This window comes from Lonchura striata, chromosome 3 (assembly GCF_046129695.1).
Source record: "Lonchura striata isolate bLonStr1 chromosome 3, bLonStr1.mat, whole genome shotgun sequence".
Taxonomy (NCBI): domain Eukaryota; kingdom Metazoa; phylum Chordata; class Aves; order Passeriformes; family Estrildidae; genus Lonchura; species Lonchura striata.
In genome coordinates, this window is record NC_134605.1 from 9927466 (window position 1) to 9955121 (window position 27656).

Here is a 27656-nt window from a genome sequence, read left to right on the forward strand (position 1 = left end):
TCGTTAACAATGTTGCTCTGTTTAGGGTGTTTTTTGTCTTAATTGGATTCTACTCAAGGCTGTCTATTTTGTGTTTTACTATCTTGTCTGTGTCTATTTAAGTTACTTTGACGGGACTGCAGTCTGGTTAAACCTGTATTTAAGCACTATTTATATTCCAAGCACATTTCTGGTGAAATAAGTGTTTGAGATTTTTATTTTTTTTAAACCCTTGAACAGTATAGTTGTATTAGCAGTGAGCGCCAGAGGAGGCACAACATGGATGAATGTCAGACATAGACCTCATAACCCAAGTCTTCTCTGTACTAAGTCTGACCCAGACGTGTCCACTTTGGCAACTCCAACTAATAAATGCCTTGAGCTCCCTTTCAATAAATTTTTCATACACAGCAATACTTCTGCTTATCAGATTAATTTCTCCCAGGTTAGCCTGATTGATAGCTGGACTGTGATTTCTTAAGAGCTTTCTCCATGAAACCCCACTGAAGAGCTGCATTCCATTTAACCAGTGAATGTAAAAACTGGTAACCATGGATTCAGCCACCACTAACTGTCGAGAGCAATGACTTGTTGTAAACAATACAAATGAGCCAGGATAGCAGAAGCAACCAGACATGAAATTATTTTAATAGAAATTACGGTAAAGGTCATGTGATACTTTATTGGCTTGAATTCAGTGTTAAAGGGAAAGTATTTCAGTTTTTCAGGTTTGATTTAAATGCACATCTCCACTGGCTTCACGTCCGTGTAAGACCTCCAGAAGGGCAAATTAAACAGTTCTTTGGAAAAGCCTCTGCTTAATTGTACGTTGTGACTTAGGCCCTGATCCTGAAAGTGTAGGAATAGCTACAGTACATGAATAATCAGTGGGATTATTCCATACTAAAAAATAAGTATGTTTGTAGGATTCAGACCTTTAAAAATAAGTTAGTAAGAAAAAAATATATTCTAAGGAAATAATAACCTGTCACTAAAGGTAAATAATGGAAATGCAGATTTTACTGATGGTGTGTGGTTTGACTGGAGATTTTTGTTTGCTTGTTTCAATAACATGAAAAGAAGTTATATTTATCCCTTTGTTTTTAAATGTTCTGACTTTAATTTCTCATCCAATGTTCCTCAAATCCTTCTCCTAATTTATAGCCTCTTGTATGGAAAACTGGTAAACCATGGTGTCAGCTATTATAATATAGCATGACGATAGGCACATGCAGATCGCATGAGCAGTCGTGTGTCTTGTCTCAGGAATTTCCATCCCTACGAAATCTTTGCTGACTCCCAGCTGTCACATGGCTGTCACTCACAAATTCTGACCATAACCAAATCCTCCTTGCCTGGGCATGCGCTCACCAAACCTCTCTATGTACCCATAGACACAGCCACCAATGTCGCTGCTTAAGCACTTTCTCTGCATAAATATGTCTCTCCCCCAAACCTGCTGCATTCCTCTAATGTATTTCCCTTAATTTTTTTTTCCTGGGTGCTTCTTCCTTAATGTGCCTTCCTTTGTAAGGAGGAACCTGGAATAGGAATAGTAGTCAGTAAGAAATGAAAACAAAATTACCTTTATGTGTTATTTAATATAGCATTTCAAATTGGTGAGAGTTTAAATTCACAATTTTCATGGCCCCCTATACTTCTTCAAGAAAATTAACCCTTACTGGTCTGTAGAGAAAATCCTGTCACCTTGCAGTATACTGGTTTACTGTTTTGTGTATTTATGTTTTGTGGCATTTATATTATTTGAAAAATTTAGAGTCGTAGGCTGGAACTTTGGTTATTTTTATTTTTCTAGGTTAATTCTATACTTCATACATGTCACATACATCATCTCTTTTGTTTTACCAGTAATTTTGATTCATATATTTTTCAACCAGAAGTATTTCAAACAATTCTCATCAGTCTCTTACAGCTGACCAGTCTTAGCCAAGCACGGGTTGCCACTAAAATGCATAGATAGATGCAGGAGAAATTCTGCTCTTCCTATTTTTCTGAGCTGCATTGCCAGACCAAGGGGGCAATTGCTTCTGTGGGTCAGGAAGGTGAGATTTAGTTTATACATAGATTAACAGAAGGCATAAATAGACTGTCTTTTCTTGATAATACATACTTTTGAGAATTAAAGGGAAGCAATTTAAACAGGAATATTTGGGGGGGAAGAATACCAAATTGCAAAATATTTTCTGTTGTTTGACTTTGTCCATGTTAAGAGTGTATTGGCATCCTCCTATATATCAGACCTGTCAGTATATTAACATTTAGCAAAAGGGAGGAGGTGGCTGGACAGGAAAGATACCACCTTGACTTTGCGTCTTTATCCTGGAAAGAATCCAGAACCGAAAGTAAAATGCAGGTGAAAGCACAGTGAGACTCCAGACCAATATCCAAGTAAATCAGGGAAGTCACACTGGCCTCCTTACCATGAGCTGAGTACAAAGCATCAGTAATTCCTTCAGCCCTTGAAAACCAGGTAGGAGCTTTATCAGTCTTTGAGTCTGCCACAGGAAACCATGTTTCAGGAGAGGGGATAATGCAGTGTTCAGGAAGCAAGAAAGGAGTCCACCTTGACTCCATGGACTTCAGTGGCATGGGAGAATGGGTGATTTTCCTCTGCTTAAAGTATGTTTGGCACCTTTGTGATCTGTGACATACATGCTTATTCTGCTCTCCTCAGTTTCGCATTGAATTTCATATGCAATATGAATTTTGATTGCACTGATTTTGTAATGCAAAATTTGCAGGAGTTAGTGAGTGAGCTGCCAGAACTCTTGGCCTATCTGCAGATGATGGGAAGAACTGGGAAGCAGGTTCCTTTGTTTCTCCCATGGTTTATAAAGGTCAGATACTAGTTGATGGGTAGCTGCAGGAAAATTTTCATTTGAAGCAGAGCTCTGGGAAGATGTATTTGAATCCCCAAAATGCAGACCTCAGTGTTTTAACCATAGAGGAATATTAGTGATTGCAGTCAGTTAAATGTTGCAGTGCATACCTAGGATCTGCCAGAAATATTTACCATTAAAATAATTAATGATATCTGTTTTGTAATAACAGTAACATTAATTTGTATTTTATTGTTGTAATTCTATTCTAGTTTTATGCCAAGATCACTTTTATCAATAAGATAGTTTGTATATGAAAATATTTTATTAGCAGTCCTTTCAACTAAATTCAAGGGGAGTAAGTACAGGCATCTTTAAAAAAATAAAAATGGTTTTGTGATATACAGATACAAGATGTAGGGAGTGTAGGGTAAACTGTTATCCACATCCACTCACACTTTACTTCATGGTTGAGACAGCCAACAGCACTGCAGGTAAGTGAGAAATAAATTGGTAACTTTTGCCAGATGGATTCCTGGCTATTAGAAACTCAACTGAAATGACTTAATTCCATTGAGCATGGTAAACTAGTTGGTCACTGAATAACAAAATATCATTCTTTGAATTATTAACCCTTTGTAAACATTACAGTATTTTATAAATTTTTCCTCCTTTCTAGTTGTGCCTCTTAGTTGGTGTGATTAAGAGAGGTGGTTTTTTGAGGGCTTCTGTAGTCATTTTGTCTTTTGGACATTTCCAAATGTGCTTCTTTCCACAAGCTATTGAAGACCCATGATTTATGGGTTACAATGTTCTCCAGGTCAGCATAACTGTCATAGGGTCTAAACTCAGGACTGTGATCTGTATCATCTGCATTAACTTTCCATTAACTTTCTGTGATTAGAATGTGTCTTTGATTATTCTGCATTATTCCTTTGTACAAAATAAGGTCGTTCTCTGTGTAGTTTAGTTTTAACAGAACTAGACTGTCACTGACCATCAGCTTTTGCATACATAGACTCTCTCCTTCCTGGCAAGGCTTTAGGCCCAGATCCACAAAAGGATTAGATGCCTTAAGTGGGACTTAAGTGGGATTTAGGCATTGAAAGCCCAAACTGAGATCCTCAATATCCCCACTGAACTGCCACCTAACCTTAGAAGTTGCCTAACCTATGTGAGTGCCTATGTTTTCAATATCCAGCTTTCCCAGGTGGCTAAAGATCTTCTTTGGATGTTCTCAAGCACTTCCATCCTGACAAGGTTGAGCCTCTCTGCTTCTGTTTTTCCCCTCACATCCCAGCGGACTTCAGAAAGTGCAAGCTCTTGTTGCAAAATGGTGGATTTCTGTGTGTGATATCTCTCACTTTCTCCAGCTGTGTCCTTGAAGGAAAGGACCCTCCAGTAAGTTTCTTTCAGGAGCAGCCTGGGAACCTTGAAAAAGCTACTGAAACGAAAGAATTTGAGTATCACTGCTTAAAAATGGAGCTCCTAGTCATGAAGTGGGGCTGCTTCATGATGAGTGTGGCCTTGGCCTTCTCCTGCTGGCAGCATTGGATTGTTCTTGCTCGGTGATGACCGCTCCTGAGTTGAGTGGCACAGGAGTGACTAGCAGGGCTGAGGGCTTCATGGCACAGGAACAGCATCTAAAAGCTGGGCACTGGGATGTGAAATATATAATCCTGACTACTGACTAATTTTACCCTCTTCCTTCTGAGAAAATTACTTTCCGTGTCAAACTATGACACTCAGGTCTTCTTGGAGAATCCAGGCCCTGGTGTTTTGTAACAGCAGTATTTGGAGGAAGAGCTCTTTTCTGCATGAAGTCACTTAGGGTTTTACCTGGGTGTGATACATTTTGGGTATTTTGTGGGTGGGTATTTTGTTTTTTGGAAGCCAGGCTTATTGGGGTGTTCCATGTGCACACCCAGACAATAATAACCACTTTTTTTAGGGCTTCAGGCTCAAGTGTTTCTGGAGCTGTGGCAGGATTGATGTCTGTCTCGCTCTGCAGAGGCCAAAGCAAATGTCTTGTTAGTAGCAGAGTAAGTGGTCCTGTGCCATCAGTTATTTCTCAGCTGTACTCGTGACATTTCATGTGTTCTCAGCCATGTCTGTTGTTTGTTTAAATCCTGCTAGGTCCTTGATTTATCAATTTTCTGTAGACTTTTGTTCGAGTGGTCCCAAATGCTATCCTATTTCAAATAGATGCATCCTTATCAGCAAATAGTCTTTCATCAATATCTTTAACTCTTTCACGTAACTCTGCATATGTCCACTTTGACTTTCTCTTCTTTAAAATACTGATTTTTAATTTTTTTTTTTAATGGGGGCAGTATTTAGGAAATCTCTTTGAATTTCTCCTGAATCATTCTGTCTTTTTTGTGACAAAGTACCTTTTATCCACATTATTAGATAGGCATATTTTTCTCTTCTCTTATTTTTTTTCCCTGAGAGACAGAATTCTTCTCAGGGAATCCCTAGTTTATTAGTTTGTTAAAGATAGCCAGACTGGGTGCAATCTTAATATTATTTCTTACTGCTTTTGATTTATGGACCTGTGTATAGTTCCTAAAACAGAAATACAGAATGTAGGACATATTTGTATAGAAGTATAGCCTAGAAATTGTAAAGGCACAAAAAAATATTTGTAAATTTAGAAACTGTAATAATGAAAAGCCTATATACAATGAATAAACGTAACATGTAATGATAAGTGCAGTGTATGCTCCTTAGAAAGCCTAGAAGTGTTTATATACAGGTAGGTAAAATTTGTATGACTATCTATGATAATGACACCTTACTACCTAAGGATATTATTAATGTATTTTTAAAACTGATACAGAGAGGTCTGTTATTTTAAAGGAGAGTGTATGTTGTAAATTAACCCGTAACTTTCAGTCTTCTCACTTTGTCTTTTCAGAATGTCATGCTTGAATTATTATACATTTATTTTGGCATTTCAGTGCACCCAAACATTGTGAGCATTAGTTCATCATACATCATGAACATATGACTATTGTATGGAACCAATTTTAGGTATAGGAAGTTCAGCAAGTATTGTGCCTTGGTGGCTGCCAGATCACTTGCATGCTTGCTAAATCCTGTGCACAGGGCTTCCGTTTGCTGGGTTACTCATTGAGCTTTTAATAGTCAACTTAATTTTAGTTAAGGTTCAGTTTAGTAACTCTTGCAATTAGTGGAAAATATTGCCAGCATTCATCTGGTAAACCAAATTACTTGTGAAAGGCACACACGGACTGTGTGCGGAGGCAAAAGATAACCGATCGATTCTGGTGGATCCCAGCATGACTGGCCTTTAAGGGTAAATTTCAGAACATTTTAATCATTGGGGGTAACCTTGCAGAAAATGGAATATCAAGTTTGCATGTAGGAGGACGTTTGGTCTCCCTTGCTCACCGCTGCTTCCCAATGCTGACAGCAGCTCTGTGCGTGGGGTCCCTGGCTCCTGTCAGGCCATGGGTGTCACATCAATGCCAGTGAGGTTCTACTCCTGAGATGGGCTTGGAGCCCTCAGAAGAGCAAGGATTCCTATTTTGGGGCAAGCTTTTGAGCCCTGTCTTGCTTGTTTGCTTTTCCTTTCTGAAAACAACTGAGCTATCGGAGGCAAGTCTTCTGTTTGACTCTTCTGAGGCAGTTTTTATGGGTTGTTTAATGGGTACAGGTGGAGGACCTGGGTGAGATTTTCTTGCCCTCGTATAAATGAAGATATGATTTCAGCAAGCCTGTTAGTATCCTGAGAAATGAAATACTGGGGACAATAACTCAGGTAACTAAGAAATAACTTGGAAATAAAGGTAAAGGCCTAACAACCAAATGCAGCAAGAGAGCGTTTCTTCTGTTTTGACAAATGAATAGGTTAAAACGGATGCATTCGTCTGATGTTACTGGAAATTGAAACCCATGTGTTCCTACAGGATAGACACTACAAGGACAGTTACAGCAGTGTCTTGCCCTGTCAGTGATGCTCATGTCTGAGCTGGGATTTCTCAGATCCATGAATACCCAAAATGCATGTCTCTGACAGAGTAAGTAGAAATTGTATGACAGAGGAAGCACAAGGGAAAATGCTGTCTTTATCATAATTGTGTCTCTTGCTCAGAAGTAAATGCCAGTTACTTCTGAGCGGAGAGAAAGTCAGGAGTGCATGTCCCAATCCAGTCTACTGGGCTACAAGCCACTGTCTAAAACCTGTATTGTGTGTGCAGGGTCCTATCCCAGTTAGAATACACTAGTTTAAATAAAGGTAATGATATTTTTGTGCCTTAGAAACCTGGGTAGAAAAGTGGAGACTGTTGATAGGCCCCCTGTTGAGTTGGGTGAAGAGGAGATAGTGGAAAACTCTGATTTTTAGAAGGCTATAGGTAAGTGAAGATCTTTGCATATGAAATCACTGCCCAGCTGTATGGAGAAGCATACAAGATAATGTTTTGACATCACTGAGATCAGTGGGAATCAATCCGGGTATCACTGTAGGTTCTGCACCCTTGGGTGCTGCTCTTGCCAGTGACAGAAACCCCAGCAGAATCCTCACCATTCTGTTAGATTTGATCTTTACAGGAAAGGTATCACTGCTGGTAATATTGTGAAATAAAAAATTACTACCAAAGACAGGGGATTTAAAGCTTTCTGTTTTATATTTTGACTCTGTTATTCTGAGGGATACCAATATAGAAATTGAAACATCCTTGGGGCTTTTTGCAAAGGAGGGAAAGAATGTTGTCTGTTTCCTCATTTTTTTTCCAGTTACAGGAAACTGGAGATCAAGGTTTTGGATGCTAATCACAAGAGGTCTTGTAAAAGGAAAAAATAGCAATATCTACCTTAGAAGAATATTTGTTTATTTGTAAAGCTATGTGAACTCCTTGGCAGAAAGGAGCCATAAGAAGTTCCAGGCGGTTATTCCTCAGTGACAGAAGTCTGTATTTCGGCTTCTGTTAGTCTTTTATTTATAACAAAACCTTTGAATATCATTTCCAAGATGTTCAGCTATCAGAAACTAAGTGATAATGAGGACAGAGGGTAGGTCATGAGTCTGCAAATAAGTGTGAGATTGTGAGCTTAACCTACCAGGTGAAAGAAAAGTCAGTATAGCAACTGCATGAACACTTCAAAGCATGCACCTAGTTTGCTGCACTAACTTAATTATCCCTGCTATAGATATGTTTGACAAACATATCTATAGCCCAGATCCTGTTACTTCGCAGTGGGAAATATCAGAAGGCTTCTGTTTAGTTGCCAGTTGACTGAATCCTTCCTTCTACTTTCTTGCATTAGTCTTTCCAAGGACTTTGTCTAACTCTTTACTGATCTGATGAACAGAAACTTACCTCTCCTTCTGTTTAATGATGGAAAATATTAATAATAAGAAAGAGAATGATGCACACTGATGGGATGGGTGTAAAATGATTTTTAAGCAAGTCTGATGAGGATTTAATCCTGTTTTAATCAAATACTGCCGAAACCAACCAAAAATAAGCTCTTACCACTTGTGCTGAATCAACCATATTCTGGTATCAGCACTATTTCTTAGCAAGCATCTTGCTTCCTCTGTATAATAGTACAGGGTGGTTTTGAGCATCCTGGTGTTGTCAACTTTCTCCACAAACAGTGAGATGTGAAATGTAAAGAGACAGGAGTACCACAGCTCTTTCATCACACAGAAACACAAGCCAGTGCCCTGTTCTTTGACATTAAAACGTGCCCTGCTGTTGGCAAGTTGTGGGATTTAATAGGCAAAGACTGTGGGGAACTTTTCAGCTTTTTAGTCTTTCTGCTTCTGTAAAGTCTGTTACACAGGGAGATACACTTTTTAAATGTGGTCATTTTTAATTCCTGTCCCTGGAGTCTGGCTGACAGATTGGGATTGTGGAGGATGGGAGTGGGCTGAAAAGACAAGCTGGTAACACAGGATGTATACATACATTAAAATGGAGCAAAACAAAAATACACTAACTTAGGTGAACACAGATGGGATCTGTTTCAGGGCCACTCTTAACACCTGTTTCAAATGGCCTGTGGTGAAAATCATTAGCTTAAAAAGATGCTGTTTATGTCTTCCCTGAACTGAGTTTACACAAACACCAATGGTTCTAACTGGCGAGAGTGGCGATCAAATTTTGGTAGTTTTTTCAGTTTCTTTGTTGGTGTTTTTTGTTTTGTTTTGTTTTTTGTTTTTTTTTTTTTTTTTTTTTTGGTCTGAACAAGAGCATTTTCACTGCAAGCCTTAAAAAACCCCAACCAAATATAAAAACTTTGACAAGTGTTTGTTTTGATACACCATTCATATTAGCTACAGCCCTTGATCAGAAGCCCAGAAGCCCATAGGCATTGATGTATGCAAAATATAAGTTGTTCAACAAATATTTAAAAATCTGACATCGATCCTCAGCCTTTTGAGGTGTTGTTGTTGATTCCCACTTTTGTAGGAAAGATCAGAACTTGCTGACAGAAGCTCTCTGATTTGAGAGTGCAGGTTGACATAGGAATGTTTTACCAACTGACTTAGCTCTCCATGCTGATTTTGACAGGTCATGCTCAAAGTAAGATTTTGAGCTTTCCAAGTATTTCTGCTCCATGTTGGCATTTGAATTTTGTTATGAAGCACTCCTTCTGTGATAATTTCTGCAATCTTGTCTCTTTTGGAGAAAGGCATTGACTTTTTCCTATTTCTACAAAACTCTTCATGGTTTATCTTTGTTTCCTCTATCATCATATTTTTTTTTCTTGATGATTGTTAAACCTTGTTTTAAGGTTTTGAGAAGAGGCATTTATAGCTTGATTACTGACTACATTCCTACTGCAACTGAAAGAAGGACTGCAACTTGCATAAATATTACCTGCACAAGTAGTAGCAGTTAGAGTAACATAGGTGCAAGGTCTGCTGTTGCTTTTACACACAGAATGTCTGAAACAATGTATTAAAAGCAATCAGTGCGCAGGGAATTAAGGAAAAACTATATCTTTAATGCACATCTTCATCTCTCCATGCCAGCTGCTAGAGAATTGTGCTCATATTTGGAGGTGGTGATGGAGTCTAATGGAAAGAACAAATGCCTAGGAGTAGCTTGCATTCTGGCTCTTCCCAATCTGCACACCTTTGTAAAGTATTTTGAGATTTCTGGATGATACAAAGAGCTAAATATTATTTAAGCCTATTTAGTTAAATAGTAGACTTTAGTCTATATTATTTTTGGTATTACATGAATAGAGTGTAAAAATGCTAGGAGAATCTTTTGTTCTTGGATACTGCACTTCTCTTTGGCCTCTCTTTTTCTGGCTTAATTTTATTGGGCGTTAAAGAATACAGAGCAAAAGTAAAGAATACAGAGCAAAGATAATTTGAGCAATGAGAAGGCGCATAAATAGCAAACATATTGAACTGTGAACAAGAACTGGTTTTTTGGATGCCTCTTGGAGAGCGATGACCCTCTCACTGTGTTGCTGTGGGGAAGTGACAGGTGCATGCTGTCCCGTGATTGTCCTGTAGCTGGTATTTCTTCAGTGTCCAGCAGTGTGCTCCCTATCCTGTTTTGCTAAAAGGCCACTTACTTAAACAGTGACAGGAGATCAAAGAGTAGTTTCAGAGCCTCAGAGATGACAGATCTGTATTTATGGCTTTAATAGTTCATGTGCAGCTCAAAATCATAACCTATAGGTCAGCATTGCCAAACTTCCACCATCATACAGGGCCTTTTCCTGCTGTGCATTGTCATGGCTGCAGCAGACTTTTTTTCTATCTGGACTGTGCACAGCAGCTCAGGGAGCATGGGCTGCCTAAATACTCAGTTTGCCCTTCCCTCTGGGATGAGGGCAGCAGGCTGGATTTTTCCATATCGACATGTAATAGCTCACTTAGTACAAGAAACATGCAATGTAGCTAGAGAACCTTGCTCTGAAGTAATCATCTGTAACTGCAAGTGAAGATTTCTAAAAGCAGATCAGTAATCTGGAAAAACTGTATACATTTTGTTAAAGGAAGTTTCTGAGCCACAGATAGATGGATGTTGGGAAGAGTAGTCTGGGGAATTGTCACTATAGCCCTGCTCCGTGACCTTCACTAAGCATCTGCTGTTTGCCATGGGCCTGGACAAGCCAACCAGCCTAAGTGGCCCTTTGGTTTCACCTGCTGGGGCATTCTAGGTGCAGCAGGGCACAGATGACTGTGAATATAGGTGTGTGTGTATGTGCAGGGATGGCTGAGTGGACATTCACTGAGGAGTATACAGCAGTGGGCACATAACTGCAGCACATCATAATCCCTTTTCTGGTACTTTGTCTTATTTTCATGCTATTTTTGCAATGCTCTTGACTGCTTAAAGACCAGCATATTCAACAAGCTCACTTACCCTTTGTTCTTTGTGTGTCTCCTGTAGTGAGAACCTAAACTCCTGCAATTTTAGCCCTGTGTTTGCAATTCAGTATGTATGGTTACCAGAATGCCATGGACTTACATTATTTTTATTATTATTATATTATTTTTATTATTTTGTTTAATTTACTTATTGGCTAAGAACCTGTAAAAATAATGCCGAGCTGTGACAAAAAGACGTGGTCTAAAACTGATGCTAAATTGTCTCTTACCACATCAGAAATGGAGATGGGACCCTTGCAGAGCAGTTTTTAATTTCTTACAAAGTGTGGGGGGAGTGACACTTCTCTTTGGCACGTGAACGTTGCCTTTGTGAATGATGTTATCCTGTGGCACAGTGAGTTCACCTGCTGATTTTTAAGGGACTGTCCCACCTCTGAAGCCTAGGGACTTCTGTAAAATATTATTTAGTTGATTCAAACCCATACTTGTCTCCAAAATATCCTTGTCAACAGTATCTACAAAGTCTACAGAGGCTTGATGCATGATGAATTTTTTTTTAATCAAGCACCTGCTTTCTTTGCCTAGCTCAGTTATGCAGCAAGGTTGTTTTTATAGTATTAAGAAGTGAGCAATATATTCCATATGCCACCAAGCTTTGTAAAGAATCCTGCTGATGACAATTTCACAGCTGCTGAGAAATAGGCCAAGCCTTCCCTATAAAGTGACACTAAGGAAAAGAATATCTATTCCATTTGTATTGGCCATGCATCCTCCCCAACTTTTTCCCTCTTGAAGGAAAATGTTAGACCTTCCGAACTATGGAACAACAGATGGTGACAGAAACCAATTTCTACTGCAAAGCCATTTGGTCTGGAAGTATCAAAAAATGTTTTGGAATTGTGAAAATGAATTCTTGGCTGCAGGGCTACCAGCAGCCTAGTGGAAATGAGACATGAAGCAACCGCTTAACAAATCCTGCTTGGCCTGGAGAGAAATGGCTTTGGTCAAACATTTTGGAAATTAGGAACTTTATATGTGTAGGGTCTGGACTTCAGAAGTGTTCTGAGTATTATGGATGTTATACAGATTAGGTTCTTAATTTCTGGTCACTGGTTGCTTGACCAGCTACCAAGAAAGTAGCCTTCAAAATATGCAGAATGACCTCCAGCTGAGACAAGCTTAATATAGCTCCTCCTGGCCAAGTCAGGTGGAACCTTCCCTTTTGGCTCAGCCGATTTGCTGCCCACAGACCATGAAAGTCCCAGGGATCTGGTAACATACAGGGACACAAAATTAATGCAGAAACAGCACAGGCCACTCTACTCTCTGGTTGTGTTTAGTAGAGGTTGTGTGTGTTTGCAAGTGGCTAGATGCAGCCGGTTCCTTTGGTGATTCCTGTACCTGGCCAAATGTGTCTCCTTGGAGAGCAGTTTGAGGAGAATTAGTTTATTTTTTGGAAGTGCACATAGTTGTCTGTTTGTGCCATTAACTCTCTGAAATAAACAGCAACATGTTTTTCCCCTCAGAATTTCTGTAGTGAGTCTCAGCTACTCTATAGAAAAGGAGAGAACTTGAGAGAACTCCCCATACATGTGGAACATAAACGATAGTAGCTGAGCCATCTTGTTTTATCTATTCTGTTGCAAAGGTATACCAAATTGTATGGTAATGTCATGTCACCAGCAACACAGAGCAGATGGAAGTATCTTTCCACATACTGACTCATGTTACTCTGATAACAGGAGTTTGTTTCTCTCCTTCTGTCAAGCTGCTAGCCTCTGGCAAGGGATGCAGGCCTTAGTGAGGAGAACTTTACCAATAACATTCAAGTGACCATCTGATTAAATATAATATCATTGGCCAGCATAGTTAGCCACACACGTGTGTGGAGTAGCCAGTTCTGTTTCTTATGTCTGTGTAAGGTAAATTAAACCAGGTAGTGTTCTTCTAGGTTGAGGAGACCTTGAGGAAGTAGATATTTGGATTTTATAAGGATCCACTCAAGGCCACAGTATTGGGCTCTTTGGAGACTAATCCCAATAAAGCAAGTGCCAAGTCTCTGAGCTGTATGTTCTTACAGAAAAGTGGCAACCCCCTGAACAGGGGTTGCACATGCTGTGTGTTAGCTACCAAAAATATGATTTGCAAATCACCAGGAAAATCCTGACAGATAAAATAACTACAGTTGTGCCGTGAGCATCTGAAAGGCAGATATCTTCTGTATTTCTCTTTGTGGCGAGTGATATTTGACTTGATGAGAGCGCTGTTCTCAGATTGAAAACACATGAAGCTGAAGTCAAAAGGGAGTCAGTGTAATCATTAACTGACTCACCTTCTAGATGTGACAAGTAATGAACCATTCTAAACTTGCCTGGAGCTTTCTTTGGGACAATACCCACAGGGGAAGCCCTCTTACGCTCAAGTGAAGCATTATCAAATGGGCCCTCTATTTTCCCCAAATGCCAGCTCTTTTCTGTGTTGTCTCTAACCACCTGAGGACATATAACTGCTGATCTCAGCATCCCAGCCAACATTTGCATCTCGGGGCTGGAGTACAGGATAGCAAAATCCCCAACGCAGCCATTTTTACGAAAATTGCATATGCTTTTTGTTTGTTTCTTCTTTTCTTCTTAGGCTGCTCCCACAATGGGGAAATGTTTTAACTGCCCGTGCTGGGATTTTCATGCTAGCAAACCTCTTTAACTAGCATTTGGCTCTTTCCACTTTCTTACTTTGATTTGGATGACTGCCTGAAGCACCTGGTAATGGCCTGAAGCTGTTGGAGCCGAAATTTGCAGTTTGTGTCCCGGGCTCAGCTCCCTCTGTTTCGTTACCTGCCTTCTGGAGCACCTGCTCCATGGTCTGGGCTCAGGAGCCTGCTTTTTACCTGCTGACAGCAGCACTGCTCGGAGCTCTGCCTCTCCTCAGCTTTGTCCTGCTCTCTGGAGTCCCTGCTTCAGCTTTGCCCAGGTCTTCAGGGTAACACCAGCGTGTCCTACGTGTTCCAGTGCTTGAGGGAAAAATGGTTCCCCCTGGTACTCGGGAACATGCCCAAGGAAATTGGTGGTTGTGGTCATCCTAAAATCTTTGCCATGGCATTCGCCAGCGGATTTTTTTGTGTTTTTAAAAATAGGTTTTATAGGGAAATCGTGAACTAGGACAGCTGGCTGAAATCAGCTTGTAGGTCAGCAGAGGTCAGAAGCCACCTGGCAATTCAGTGTTCAGGAAACATAGGAAAAAATGTGCCTGCTTAACAGGGAGGGACCAAAAGAAATTCAAAAGACCTGAGGAACACTTCTCTTTTCTCCTGTTCCTGCTGCCTTTTGAGGATCTGCATGTTTTTCCATGAGGTTGCTTGTTATACCTTAGTGTAGGGAATGCTGTTAGAAGTAGCTCTTTAGGCTGTGTGAGAAAATCCTCCTCCCTTTCAAGGGGCAAAGCTAATGGTGGATTTCAGGGGCAGCAATTTCCAACAGGGAATTTTCTTTCCATTCTACCTTGGGAAGCATTCATTTTTTCCCAAGAGTCTTGGTCTGTGCCAAGGGTATTGTTTACATAGACCTTCCCTTTCCAAAAAGGTGGGTTTGTTTCTGTGTTAGAAAGATGCTGTTAACAGCAACAGAAGAACTCAAGTATTGGCTTCCTGCTGGTCCCCTTGCTGACAGGATCATCCTCTTCCCCAGTGAGCTGTATTCCTTAATACAGCCACACTGTGCCCTCCACCCACCTTCCACATTGGTGCTGTGTGGGGTTTTCCCCAGGAACCATCTCCCTGAGAGCCTGGGCTGCACACTTGAGGCTTGTTCATACCAGAGACATCTGCTCTTGCAGAACTGGGCAGGGCAAGGATTGATTTTTTTTTTTCCCTTCCCTTCTTGCTTTCCTTTGGTTGCCTCAAAATAACCCTAATTAATTTTGTGGAGAGTTTAGTGTGCTCCCATCATGGGATTGGTCTTTGTGCAGATCTCTTGCATGCTATATTTAGGTATGGTTTTTGGAACACCATGTGACCCGAATCAGATAACTTCTGAACTACTAATCATGTCTTTGACACTGACTCCCTCCGTGGCTTTGGGGCATTTTGCGGTTGTTTTCTTACATACAGAATGAAAACAGATATACTCGTCTGCCTTGTAAGAGCTTCTGCCAGGGTTAACAAATATTTAAGACATTGGTTTAAACTAAATTTGACTTTATTGTTTCTGCTGTAATCTTAGTTTTATTGTTTCTTAGATGTTTGTCTATCTACAATGATTAGTTACCATCTTAATTTCCCTTAATGGATGCCCCTATTACACAATTTTAAAAGAAATTAGTTTCTTCTGTGTTGTAGGTGAAAATGGGGCAGAAAGATAAAAGCTAAATGCCCTCATTTCCTGCCCCACACAAATTTTCTTCCTATGTTTGCTTCCTTTGATTGATCCATGGAGATGAAAAGCCCGAAACATTGACCTGAACTATTTCCCCTTGTGCTAGCTACATCCATTTTTTAACATGGGAAGTTAGTTATCTGCTTGGTTTTTTCCTGATTTTTGGAGTTGTGCAGCCTGACTTGTATCCTGTCCTCTTGCACTGCTCGAGGCCACTGCAGCCCTGGAGGAAGCTGAGCTCCCTTTGGCTCCACATGCTGCATGGCTGGGTTTTGGAGCTTGTGGTCCATTTCAAGGGATCATCTCTTTGTTGTTCACGTCCATAATTGCTGCTTTTTGTGTCTTTGGTACTTCTGCAGGGAGCTGGATTACTGGGATTTCTTCTGGCTTCACCTTTTTTTTGCCATAACCCTTTAAGACCTTTTCATAGGCAAGCAAATCAAAAGACCTGTTTGGCCTTTCAGTGATAGGAAAGGAGCTCAGTTTGACCAGGTAGGTAGTCAGATAAAGAAGAGGAGAAATTATGGCAATGCTTCCTATCCTTTAGGAAGTAGTGAACAGAGAGGAAGAGGATTCTTCCTTATTTAAGTTACATTTATTGTCTAATTATAAATAGTAGCTTCCCCTCCTCCCTTTTTAATTCCTTTAGAATTAAATCCTTTGCCCAAGTGCTTATTCTTTCCCTCCTACAACAGCAGAAAAAAGCAAAGTAATACATAAACTAAAAATTCAGCTTTGAGAAAAAGGCTGATAATGAAATATCTGCCAAAGACTCTGCAATATGTGTCTGTCAGAGCAAAAAAGCAAACATTCTTATATTTGAATCTCTGAAATGTAACTGCACTAGGCTAGTTGGGGAAAATTTGTTTGAAGATGTATTACGTTCCACGATCAAATGGAAAAAATGGCACCTGTCATCATATTTAGAAAACAGCTGGGTAACATGGCCAAGTGCCATAGTCTCTTTTCACATGGCCTTTATGCTGAAACCATCCAAGCTCCATTCTCAGCAACTGGAGAAACCCTGTGCCTTTAAATGGTTACAGAAACATCTACTTAGGGGCCAGCTCTTATTGCAGCAAAGCCTGCTTCTGATGCTTCTAATTAGCAGTTAATGGATTATACTTTACTTTTATAACCAACCCAGCAGGCACTCTTCTATAGTATTTTTCAGCTATTTTTGGTAGAAGATATATGCCATTGTGCTGCTCTTCATGCTTTCATTTTGAGCATGCAGAAAATATTAGAAATAAAGCACTATCTGAGATTATTCTACCATTCAAATGCTTAATTTAAGTCTGATGATGCATTTTCTAAATTCCTTATGCATTTCCTAATTTCCTATTTCCTTTCATCTAATATCTTACAAAACTGTAATGGGTTAATTGCCCTAACTGATCTAGACTTTGATGCAGAATCTCCTAAATGCATACTTATTGTTAATTAAAATATTTATATACCGAGTTAAATGCCTGGCTTTTTTAGACTTGCAAACACAGTTCCAATATGTATTCATTTTTCTAGGTGAGTCAAGTATGGGTGCATTCAGAAGTTTAGATGGGCTTGTAGAAACTAATGATTTTTATCCTTGCTTGGAATAAAAATAGCAATGAGGTTAGTAGCATTAAATATTTGCAGTGCTACATGTGTGTGTGTGCCCATACGCATGTGGGTATGTATGTGTATATATTGTATATATACAATATCCATAGTATGTATACCAACTTGGCCATGTGAACAAAAATCTGTGTTTAATAAAGAAGTAGTTTTTCATAGGTTTTAGTTGGAAGTTTATACTCCCTCAGAGAGTATTTTTGATGTCAGTTTGTAGCAAGAAACCTAGTTTGCTGAGACTCTCTTAGAACCTGCTCTGTTCACTCAGGCCTTGCTTCCAGTAGGACAAGGTCTAAAGTTGGTTAAACTGGAACAGGAGAGGGAGCTCTCACAGCACTGGCCAGGGAAGGGGAGGATGAGCTACCCAAGCCTAGGAAAAGAAGGGTAGAGGTCACTAGCAGCAGGTGAGATGCACTATCACTCTTTTCCTAATTACTGTGGTCCCTTCAGCAAAGTGGCTTCTCCATCCCTTACTTATGTCACATAAAAGAAAAAAAAAAAAAAAAGAATGGGCTTAAAAAGACAGGGAATGGCTTAAGAGAGAAGCAGTTACAGGTTAGTTGATGAAAAGCTCAATAAAACCCATCAATGTGCTCTTGCATCCCAGAAAGCCAACCATATCCTGGGCTGCAGGAGCAGCATGGTGAGCAGTTGTGGGAGGGGATTCTTCCCCTCTCCTCTGCTCTGGTGAGACCCCACCTGGAGTGCTGTGTCCAGCTATGGAGTCCCCAGCATGGGAGAAATGTAAACCCATTGGAGTGAGTCTGGAGGAAACCACAAAGATGCTCAGAGGGCTGGAGCACTTCTATGCAGAGAGAAGCTGGGGTTGTTCAGCCTGGAGAAGGCCCTGAGAAGATTTTATAGTCTCCAATACCAAAAAGTGACATGTAATGAATAGGGACACACTTTTTAGCAGGATATAATGATAAGACAAAGGAAAATGGCTTTGAACTGGCAGAGGACAGGTTAAGATAAGAAATTAGGGAAAAATTTTTACTGTGAGGATGGTGAGACACTGGAACATGTTGCCAAGAGAAGCTGGATGCTTCAGCCCTGTCAGTTTTCAAGGCTGGGTTGGATGGTGCTTAGAGCAGCCTGGTGTAGTGGAAGCTGTCCCTGCCCATCAGAGTGGGGTTGGAGCTACATGACTATTAAGGTCCCTTCCACCCCAACCCATTCCATTATTTTATGGTATTTTGACTTGCAGCAAAGGAAGTGCCACCTGCAAGACTCCTGCTTTGAAAGCACTGCACTTGCTGGGTACAAGACTGTACAGCACTAAACTGATATGGTCATGTTTGTTGAATGCAGTGAATTTCAAAAGGCTCTCCAGAAAAAAATTATTTTTACGCTATTATTTTTACAGAGCAAAGGCTAAAAAGAAAAAGAAGGGAAGGAAAAAGAAAGGTTGGATAGTGGTTATTATGTGAAATAACTCCCTGACTGTGATGAGACATGAGCAACTTACTTTCTGTCCTGGTTCTTGAGGAGGATGGGTTTGGACTTTTCCTCTGGCTTGTAACATTCCAGTGGAGTAGGAGGAGGAGGCTGGGTGTGCAGGGGATGAAGAGCTGTTGTTTCCCTGCCCCTTGCAGTGCCTGTCTTTGCTGTAGGTGGGGAACAGAGGGGATATCTTCTGGGCAGGACCAGTCCCACCTTGTTCTTGGAGCAGGTCCTCACTGTTTAGTCCACGTTCCTTTCCATTTTCTTCAGGACAGAGCAGCAGGAGACTCCCTCATTCTTGAATGAAGGCTTTTCTGCAATTGTTTAATATTTGCTCGCTTGTAATCAGCAGAAGCTCTTCTGACATGCTCAAATGTGCTGTTATGTTTCCTTTAAGAAATAATGAGATTAATGAATCTTTTTTCTTTTCCCCTTAAAAGAGCTCCCTCTCCCTTAGCTCTGCTTTCTCCCTAAACTTCTGCAAAGGTAAAGTCCGTCTCTGTGCCTGCACTATCTTGTCATAGTGCACTGTAAATAGTGTATGAGGACTGCAGGATTTGCCTTTTCCCAGCCTCTGCCTGAAGTGTTGGTCAAAGCACGTGGGTCCTTAGAGCTGCATTTCTGACCCCCACGTCAGAGAAGTGAAGACAAGTCAGACACCTCAAGTTCAGTGGCAGCATCCTGAGATCTCCATCAGCCAGAGCTCTGGGGTTGCCCTTCTGAGTTTTCTCTCTCAGCAGTTTTGTGCCAGGCAAGCCGAGCTTTGCAGTAGTTGAGGTTATTGAGGAGAACTTCATCCAGAAGAGTAAGGCTCCCTCAAGCAGAGTTTGGTTTAAGTTCTCAGAAGGTCAGCGTGGGAAGCTCCCCATAAAAGCTGAACTTTGATGTTGTCAGCCAAGACAGATTCAGAAGATTTGGGAACATTTCTTTTCCTTCTTTATAATTATGTGAAACGCGGGAGACCTGTGAATAGGGTATTTTTAGATTGTACTTTCACATATACAGTATCATAGTATGACAGCAAATTAAAATTCTTATCAAATCCTTTTTATTTTTTTTTTAAGAAATGTAACTCATAGTGGAAAGTTTGATAAAGAGCAGTATGCTGCTTGGCACAGGAATTCTGCTGTTGTTACTAAATGAAACATCAGTGGTTGCTTTCATTTAGATGAACGCTTTTGGAAGTTCTTTTTTTTAAGGCTAACGGATTGGACTTCTAATTTTAACTCTTATGGTTTATAATTAGAAACATTTCCAAACTTGTTTACAAACACCTGCACTTGACAGTATGTGTCTGCAATTTTAGAAGGACTCACTTGTCACTTCCAGTGGGGGTTGAGAGGGCATCTGAGTTCTTTGTGTTTGTACAGTTAGTTTCAGGACACTGGAACAAAAGTGCATTTTTAAAAATAAGGGTATGAGAATGTGATGTTTTGTGAGGGGGTTGCATGCACCTAATTAGCAGACAGGTCTTATTGAGTAGTTGTGGGTTGTTTCAAAGTCAGTAGGATTGATTGTTAGTGGTCATTTGGAGCAAGATCTCAACTGGCACCCAAAGGAGAAATTCCAAGAACTAATTTTAGCAGTTGAGCCTCTCAATTGGAAAAGATGCTTTACAGGTGTTCTGGTTTTATCTGTACTTAAGACATATTACTTTCTTGCCAGCTGTCCTTAAGAAGTTATTCAGAAGGAGTTTTAAATGACTTTTGAAAAAATGATTACACTGTTATTTCATATTAATTTGGAAGTGAGTTGCTGAGTGTACAGTGAATGGTGGAGCATGGCTCTCCTTGCTCCTGAGTGGGATGTGTGTGTTAAACAAGTCTGTATGCAATTTGTTTGCAGTGTGGTGGGTATCATATTATGTTACTCACTGGTCAAGTGTATAATCACATTAGAAGTGATCAAAATAATTTACCAAAATTAAAAAAATAGTCCTTTTGACACTTTACATCTGACTTTTAGCTGCATCACATAGGTTAACAATGTTGCTTATCAATTTCTAGTGTAATGGGAAAGGTTATTGTTGCTAAAAATTGATGGTGTGTGGGAGGGTGTCAGGAAGAACCCTCCAAATATGCTTCAAGGGTACAGCTGGTTCAAGGGACCCAGAAGCAGCCAAAGCAGACTTAAGCAGTAGTGGCATAAGGTGTCCTATTGATTGCCTAATGCTCATGTTGTTCCTAATTAGTATGAAAAACTCTGGTTAATTAGACCAGCCTGTTTGGCTGTTGTGTCCTCTACCAGGAGCCATGGTCTTAGAGAAACTCCAGTATAGAAGAGGATAAAGAAGCCACACAGCAGAATGATTTTTACTTTCTGCTGTTTTGGTGTCCATAAAAGCATGGACCTGGATTCATTCGAGGAATCCACATTGATGTCAAAAGATGATGTCCTCAGAGGCACTTACTCTCACTGAGAGTGGATATAAGTGGACTTAGGCACCTAAATACCTTTGTGTTTGCTTGTTCTTTGAAGGCAAACCTGCAGCGTGCAGCCTGTATGTTGTGCTTGACCCCTCTGCAGGGCACACAATATCACTCACTGGGGGCTCTTCCAAAGCAATTGCTCAAAAATAAACAAGCAGATAATTACATCAAGCTTTTGGAGTATGATGTGCAGGTCTGAAGATTAGGTTTTGCCTTCTGTAAACCAGCTATGTCTCATATCTGTGTTTCTGAATTCCTTTAAGAAGTACAGTTTTAACAAGCATTCACTTTCTGAAGCAAACAGGCTTTAAATTTTTTTTTACTTTTGAAACAAGTAGGCTAGCTAAAATTATGATGTTACTTAGATACTGCACAGCATAATTTCTTAGCTCAATTAATAAATTGTGTTGTAACCATATTAGGCTGTTACCATGTTTGAAAATAACTTCAAACAGAGCTTACAAGCTCCGGTGTTGTCAGGGTCCCAGTTCATCAGAGTTAGAAATACACAACATTTTAGAAATGGCTTGATACAAATATGATCATAGAAATTGGACTTAAGTGGAATTTAATGCTACTTCTTGCTTTACTAGAAATTTCTCTTTTTATGATGAATTAGATCTAGAAATAGCACTTTCATAACTGATGTACTGAGAGAAATGCCAGTGTTTTCGGTTTTCCTCTATTTTGGTTTGCTCATGTCTGCTCTATGCCTGCTTTCTTAAGTGCTAATATGTTTCCAAAAGGTTAGAGGGGGCTTGAAAGCAAGATCTATAAAAGTGTATAGAGATCCATTGATCCAGCAATGCCTTGAAAATGGGCAAAAACCTCTTTGAAATCAGAAGTCTTGACTGACCATGAAGTTAGTGATAAGATTTCTCAGATGTACCTGATGTGAAAGGAAGACCTCGATGGAATATTTGTAGAGTTATCTAACCTGCATGGGCCTGACCAGTTCTTCAGTGTGAATGTTTGGTGTACATGTGAAGTGATCTGTTCTCAGGATAACCTGCCAAGTTCTTACAGGGAAACTGCATGGAAAAATCTTTCTTTGGGGGCATTTAAAATGATACTATCTTCCTCAGGAATGGGTAATTAAAGTAAATACAGGAGTCGTGAAAAGAAGGAAAATGGGCTTCAGAGTTCTGCTTTAGTTCTTCTTGTAAAAAATAACTCTTCAGGTGAAATCATTGCTCCTTACAAAGAATCCCATGGTATGATTGAATATTTTGAGCCACAGCATGCACAGTATACCAGAATGATCTGGGAATTGAATTAATATCCAGGTAACTGGGCATATAAAGGTATGTCAAATACCATCACATACCACAAGAGAAGACTCTTGAGGAGGCAATATCTGGTTATGGTTAGAAAACAGCTGTGGATATAAGGGGACACCTTGTATATTGACAGAGGGAGTTAATGTAGGTTCCCAGCCCATGAAGTCCTAGTTACCGTTGCATCCCCAGGGCTGGAACAGATTGCAAATCCCTGAGATGCAAATTCTTTGCCTGCATCTCCCATGGTACATAGCTGTAGACTGGTCTTTGGAAGTCCATAAATAGGTGTAAAACATGCATTTTCCATAGAAGTAATGACCTTAAAGAGGGACTGTGACTATTACAATGGCCGATTGCAAATGATGTGTAACTTAAATTTTTGCTTTTATTTTTTTATTCCTGTACATATGTTTTATGTGAGCAGCTTTTTCATATTTCTGCAGTAATTCTATGTCATAAAAATATCTGGGTTTTCTTCTTAAAGGTACTGTTGCAAGCCAGTTGTACCTGAGCTGAAGGGTTATCCAGAGCAAATGTGTACGAAGTAGACATTTCTTTAGGAAATAGCTTCAGGATAACCTGCCTTGGTTTAGGGGAGAGTTAATGATAAATTTATTTTCGTGACCTGTCTGCCAAATATTTGTACACTAATTAGGTCCTATTTTGAGGGCAGAGCATGTGAGCTTGTAAGGAACCCCTTGTACGGAATGGGAAGGGCAAGAGGATTTTTGTCCCTAATGAGTGCAAACCCCATCTTTTTTATGTAGCACCACCTAAATATGTGCATTATTTCTAAGTAGCCTGTGAATCCCAGGGCTCATATGGAGGCACTTCTTAAATTTGCTTGTGGGAATACTGTATCCAGCTCAGGTATTCAAGTGTAGAACATTGGTGAAGAAACTGAACTGAGTCAAGGCATAATCATGGTTTTAACTTTCTATGTCTTTTGCAATATAGTAGAAAATGACCCTTATGACTAGTGGCAGGACCAACATGTTGTATAAGTAATCCAGCCATGGTGCTGGTCGGTATCTTGCTTTTCACTTGAACCTCTCTGCGATGCAGGTCTTGGAGGAGTGAGTGCCTGGTGCAGTCTCTGCCTGACTCCTTGGTAAGTCATTTAAGTCTATCTTTCTGTACAGTCACTTTCCAAAGTGCTCAGCAAAAATAAGGAAATTTTTCATAGAGTGCTTTAAAAGAGAGCTGCTAATCAATTTTTCTTATTATTTTATGCCTTGTGATTTTTACACCACCCCCACCAGCTGGTTAATCATGCAAAAGCTGAACACTTCATTAGCCAGAACATGTTTGCCCATGGGCATTTCTGTAGTAAATTAGTTCTTTCTATTTATACAGGTAAGTCATGGCCAAAAGTCTTTAAGGTGCCAAAGGTAAGGGTTCGAATTAATTCTTTTTCTGAGTTTTCAAAAGAACTAGGTTTAACTTTGTGTGCTGTTGATTTGAAATTACTTTTGAATTAAAGATAGTGTGAGTAAAAGAGCATTGTCAGGCTGTTCAGAGATGCATTGTGCCTTTCTGGACCTCAAATTTGGCCTTTGTAGTACAGGCTGCCTTAAAAAAAACCCCAAAAAAACCAAAAACGTAAAAAAGCCCAAAACACATACATGCACTCACACACACACACACACACACACATACATATACATACCTGTGTATGTATATGCACAGGATCTTCATGCAGCAGCTCTGCTTCTTTGAGTGGCTTGTGGCATATTGACCTGTGTTTTTCCTTTCTTACTCTGTGCCTTTTACACTATTAATTGAAAATATGTGGTTTGCAGATGCTTTTTTGCTTCAAATCAAATGGTGCCCTCTGAAAGCCTAGTTTAGCTTGACAATGAATTTAGCTTTCAGGCTTTGGCCATTGCAATATTGTTTGAATGCCACCATTTCCTGCAATCAATGTAATTTTATATCTACTTGGAATAGAAAGTCAAGATGGTGATTGCCTTAATTTAACTCAGTGTTGTATTCATTAAGGAGCTGATCCCGAATTCCTTTCAGATCAAAGTCTGTCTTGATTTCAGTGGAACCTTTCGGCACACAAGGTGTGCAGTAGCCTTCTGAAATGTTGTCATTGTGACTAGTGAATAAAAACTAAATGTGTTGCTAAATTTAGGTTGTTGCTCATGTCAGCTTCCTTTTCTAAATGACGGTAAGTGCATTCCATAAATAGTATGCCTCTTATGTTGTCATATCTCTTTGGCTTGCTTTGCAGTATTTTACAGGATATTTGCAAATGAATTTTGTATTCAGTAGGCAGGGGATGAAAATAACACTACTCATTGGGACTCCATTAACCCGCAGCTAATGAGGAACCATTTCGAGGGCTGGATGAGTGTAATTCAGATTAGCCTGCGTGCCAGGCTGCTCTGCTCCCGCTCAGGCTCTGCCCGTGCCATGCTCCCTGTGCTCTGGACAGACGGAGCGCGGAGCGGCACAGCTCTGACACTGCCTTTGGCCAGTTGAGTTTGCTGTGCTTCGGTTCCCCTTTTGGAAGGTAGGAGAGGAGAGGCAATGTGTGTGTGTGTGTGTATAGATAGGTGGCAATGATCTTGACCTCCACAGTCAGGTGTTTTGGGATGTGATGAAATACTCCTCAAACACTCCGCTTGTGCTCGCTGGTTGATAGCATTGTTACTTGTAGAAAAGGGTACCACATGGTGACAGTAAAGGTGGTCCAGACTGGCCCTTAATTAATTTTATTTTCGAAATCTATATTAGTGACTGTCGTGAGGGCACCTGGGCACTTTACATCAATAAAAGAATCAATTTAAAAAATGTGTAGGCCAGAACTCGGTGTTCGCTAACAAAACTCCTGATCCCCGTTACGACTAAAGGTCAGTCCAAGGCTGGCCAAGCGGGCAGGACTCGCATTCCTGCGCCTTGGCACCTGCCAGGCGCGGCTCTGGCGGAACACCGGCAGCAGCTCCCGATGCCCGCGGCCCCTGCGGAGACCGGCTCGCCGGTGACCGGTGACTTGTTAACCCCCTGCATGTCTCAGCTGGTTTCAGGACTGAAGGAAAAGGTGGGGAAAGTCCAATCCCAGTTAAAACGTGACTTTGCCAGTTGCCGGCACTCCACTGAAGTGCAGGCAACAGGGACTTGGTGGAGCTGTGCTGCTGGAATAGAGGAGGAAAAAGGAGATCTTCTGGAGAACAGGCTAGAGATCTCTTAGCTGAAGAAACTTTATTGACAACAAATGTTACATTATGCAAGCTTAGCAAATTCTCTAGGAATGTAATGCTTCCTAGTGTTTTCTTAACTTGTGTTAATATTTTATGATACCTGTGCATTAAGAGCCAGTTGCTACAATATTAAAGTGAGTTTGGGCTGCTAAATTGCTTTTGTGGACTTTTAACAAAACACTACTGGTCACTGCAAGTTAGCTGAATTCCCAATCTCACTTAACACGCTGATAATTTAAAATCAGATTTTTTCTGGTTTTATGTATTAAGTGGGTATGTGTAATTAAATTAAATGTTGATGCAAAGCTGCATTTTACTTATTTCTATTAGGACATTTGAGACAATAATCCCACTTCAATACATATCTAATTGTGCAAGTGGCATTGAGTTCCTGGACACATAGGAGTTCCTGGACATTGGTGTAATTTTTTGAATGCGAAATGATAATATATTTTCATGTCTTGAAATCCAATTGAACTCGAGCTGAGCTTAAAAATCCAAGATCTGATTCGGGAGAATTCAGTCCCATCTGGCTGGTGGGTAGCAGGTGTGCAGTGTGTGTTTGAGGGAGGGAGGTGATTGCAGGGAGTGAAACATTTCTCTTTTCCTGTAGAGCTTTAATTCCAGTTTAATGCTGTGGTCTGAAGCTCTCTGCAGTTTAAGTTCTTGTGTAATTACCTACATCTATTGTTGGTCTCCATTTCTAGACAACATAATGGTGATGGTGAATGGCAGAAGCAAGTAAATGTCCAGCATTATGAAGAAATATGGTTTCTAATTCTCAAAGTTTGGATTTATTTTATGTTACACCCAAGTCCCTTGTATGGGAGAGTGTATTTTTACAAATTGATACAGACATGATCTTGAAGACCAAATGAGAAAGATTTCATTGCAACGTTCAGGATCAAGGTTTCTTGAGTATTTTTACATGTCCCTACAGCAGCATAGAGAACGTTTGTGTCGTGTATATTTTTATAAAAGAAAAAAACCCATATTATGCAGTTTCTGTTTTCATGACATAATCGACAGGTTCCACATTTTTTATTACTGTGGTTGTAATGAAGGAGGAGATTTTTTAATCTTTAAAAGTATTTTAGAAATCTATTGAATACTTTTTGCCTCATAACCTTAAGAAACTTCTCCTGAGAAGCCTTGCTCATTTTCTTCTTTCTCTTTCCCTTCCTTCATCTTTTGATCACATACTGCCAGTCAACACCCGCCTCTGCCTGGGAGCTTTTTGCTTGGGATGTTCAAGAATCTGCTCTGCCTTGACTTTTGTCACTAGCTACCAAGTCAGCTCCCTTTCACACTCCTATCAACTCTCCCTCTTCCAATTTTTAAATATTTCCTCTTCTTTTTACTTGTCTTCACTGCTATATAACTTTGTGCTGAAGAGTCTTCCAGCACACGAGTTTTTTATGGGAGTTGGCATTCAAAGCACTTCTTACTTAGCAAAATAAGTAAGCAAGCATACTTCTTTTATAGTTTTTGAGTTCACATTACTACAGTAGATAACACTTTTGCCACTGTATTTCACAGGTTTTTTTCATGGTGAAGTGACTTAATTTCTAACGTAGACTGGAGCATGTGCTGTGTTGCCAAGGGAAGTCCATCTGGTTTGACAGACTAAATGATAAACATTTCTCTGGACATCCCTGTAAAGTTCTCCCTTTTATTTGTTTACTTTATGAAGTTAAATGGAAGAGGTCACCCCCTTTGACAGAGCAAATTCTTTTTTCTAGCAATCGGGCTTTGCAAGAAAACATTTTTTATTAAGCAAGTCATCCATACCACACCGTAGGCTGTTTGAGTGTAACAGTATGTTACAGTCTGCAAAGTTAATGCAGTTAATATTCAACTGAACTTTTGGGGGGTTGCTAATCCCTTAGGCGGGCTTAGCAGAAAGGGCAAACGTATTTATAGCACTTTGAATCAGACTGCAGTGAACAAGTAAGAGTATGTGTTATACCATGCAAATGTTACACAATTTCAGGAAAGCTCAGTGCATGATCATCTTATACTACTATTTAAGTTGATAAAATATCTTGTCTGTAAGCAACAGAGTTGTTGGTTCAGTGGACAACAGGTCTGTTAAAATGAAACTCAGTGAAAGGTCTTGAGATTGTTGTTCTGGTGGTAAGTTCTGAAGGTCCTGAACAG

General features: G+C 40.0%; 1 protein-coding gene across 19 annotated transcripts in view; it reads left to right on the forward strand.

The window, feature by feature from the left end:
* The window catches only part of ESRRG (estrogen related receptor gamma), a 400282-nt gene that overhangs the window by 30187 nt on the left and 342439 nt on the right, over nt 1–27656 (forward strand). For 5 of the 19 annotated variants that reach the window (XM_021547559.3, XM_077781877.1, XM_077781878.1 and 2 more), the window contains exon 2: nt 23353–23398. The exons of 13 other annotated variants lie outside the window; for them this stretch is intronic. Coding sequence is in view for 3 of the 6 variants with exons in the window: in XM_077781871.1 (XP_077637997.1) it covers nt 23353–23398 (46 nt within the window). In the remaining 3 variants the exon portion in view is untranslated. Of the gene's footprint in view, nt 1–23352; nt 23399–23643; nt 23679–27656 lie in introns of all 19 variants that reach the window. One more of the 19 variants, XM_077781873.1, reaches the window with a different exon arrangement.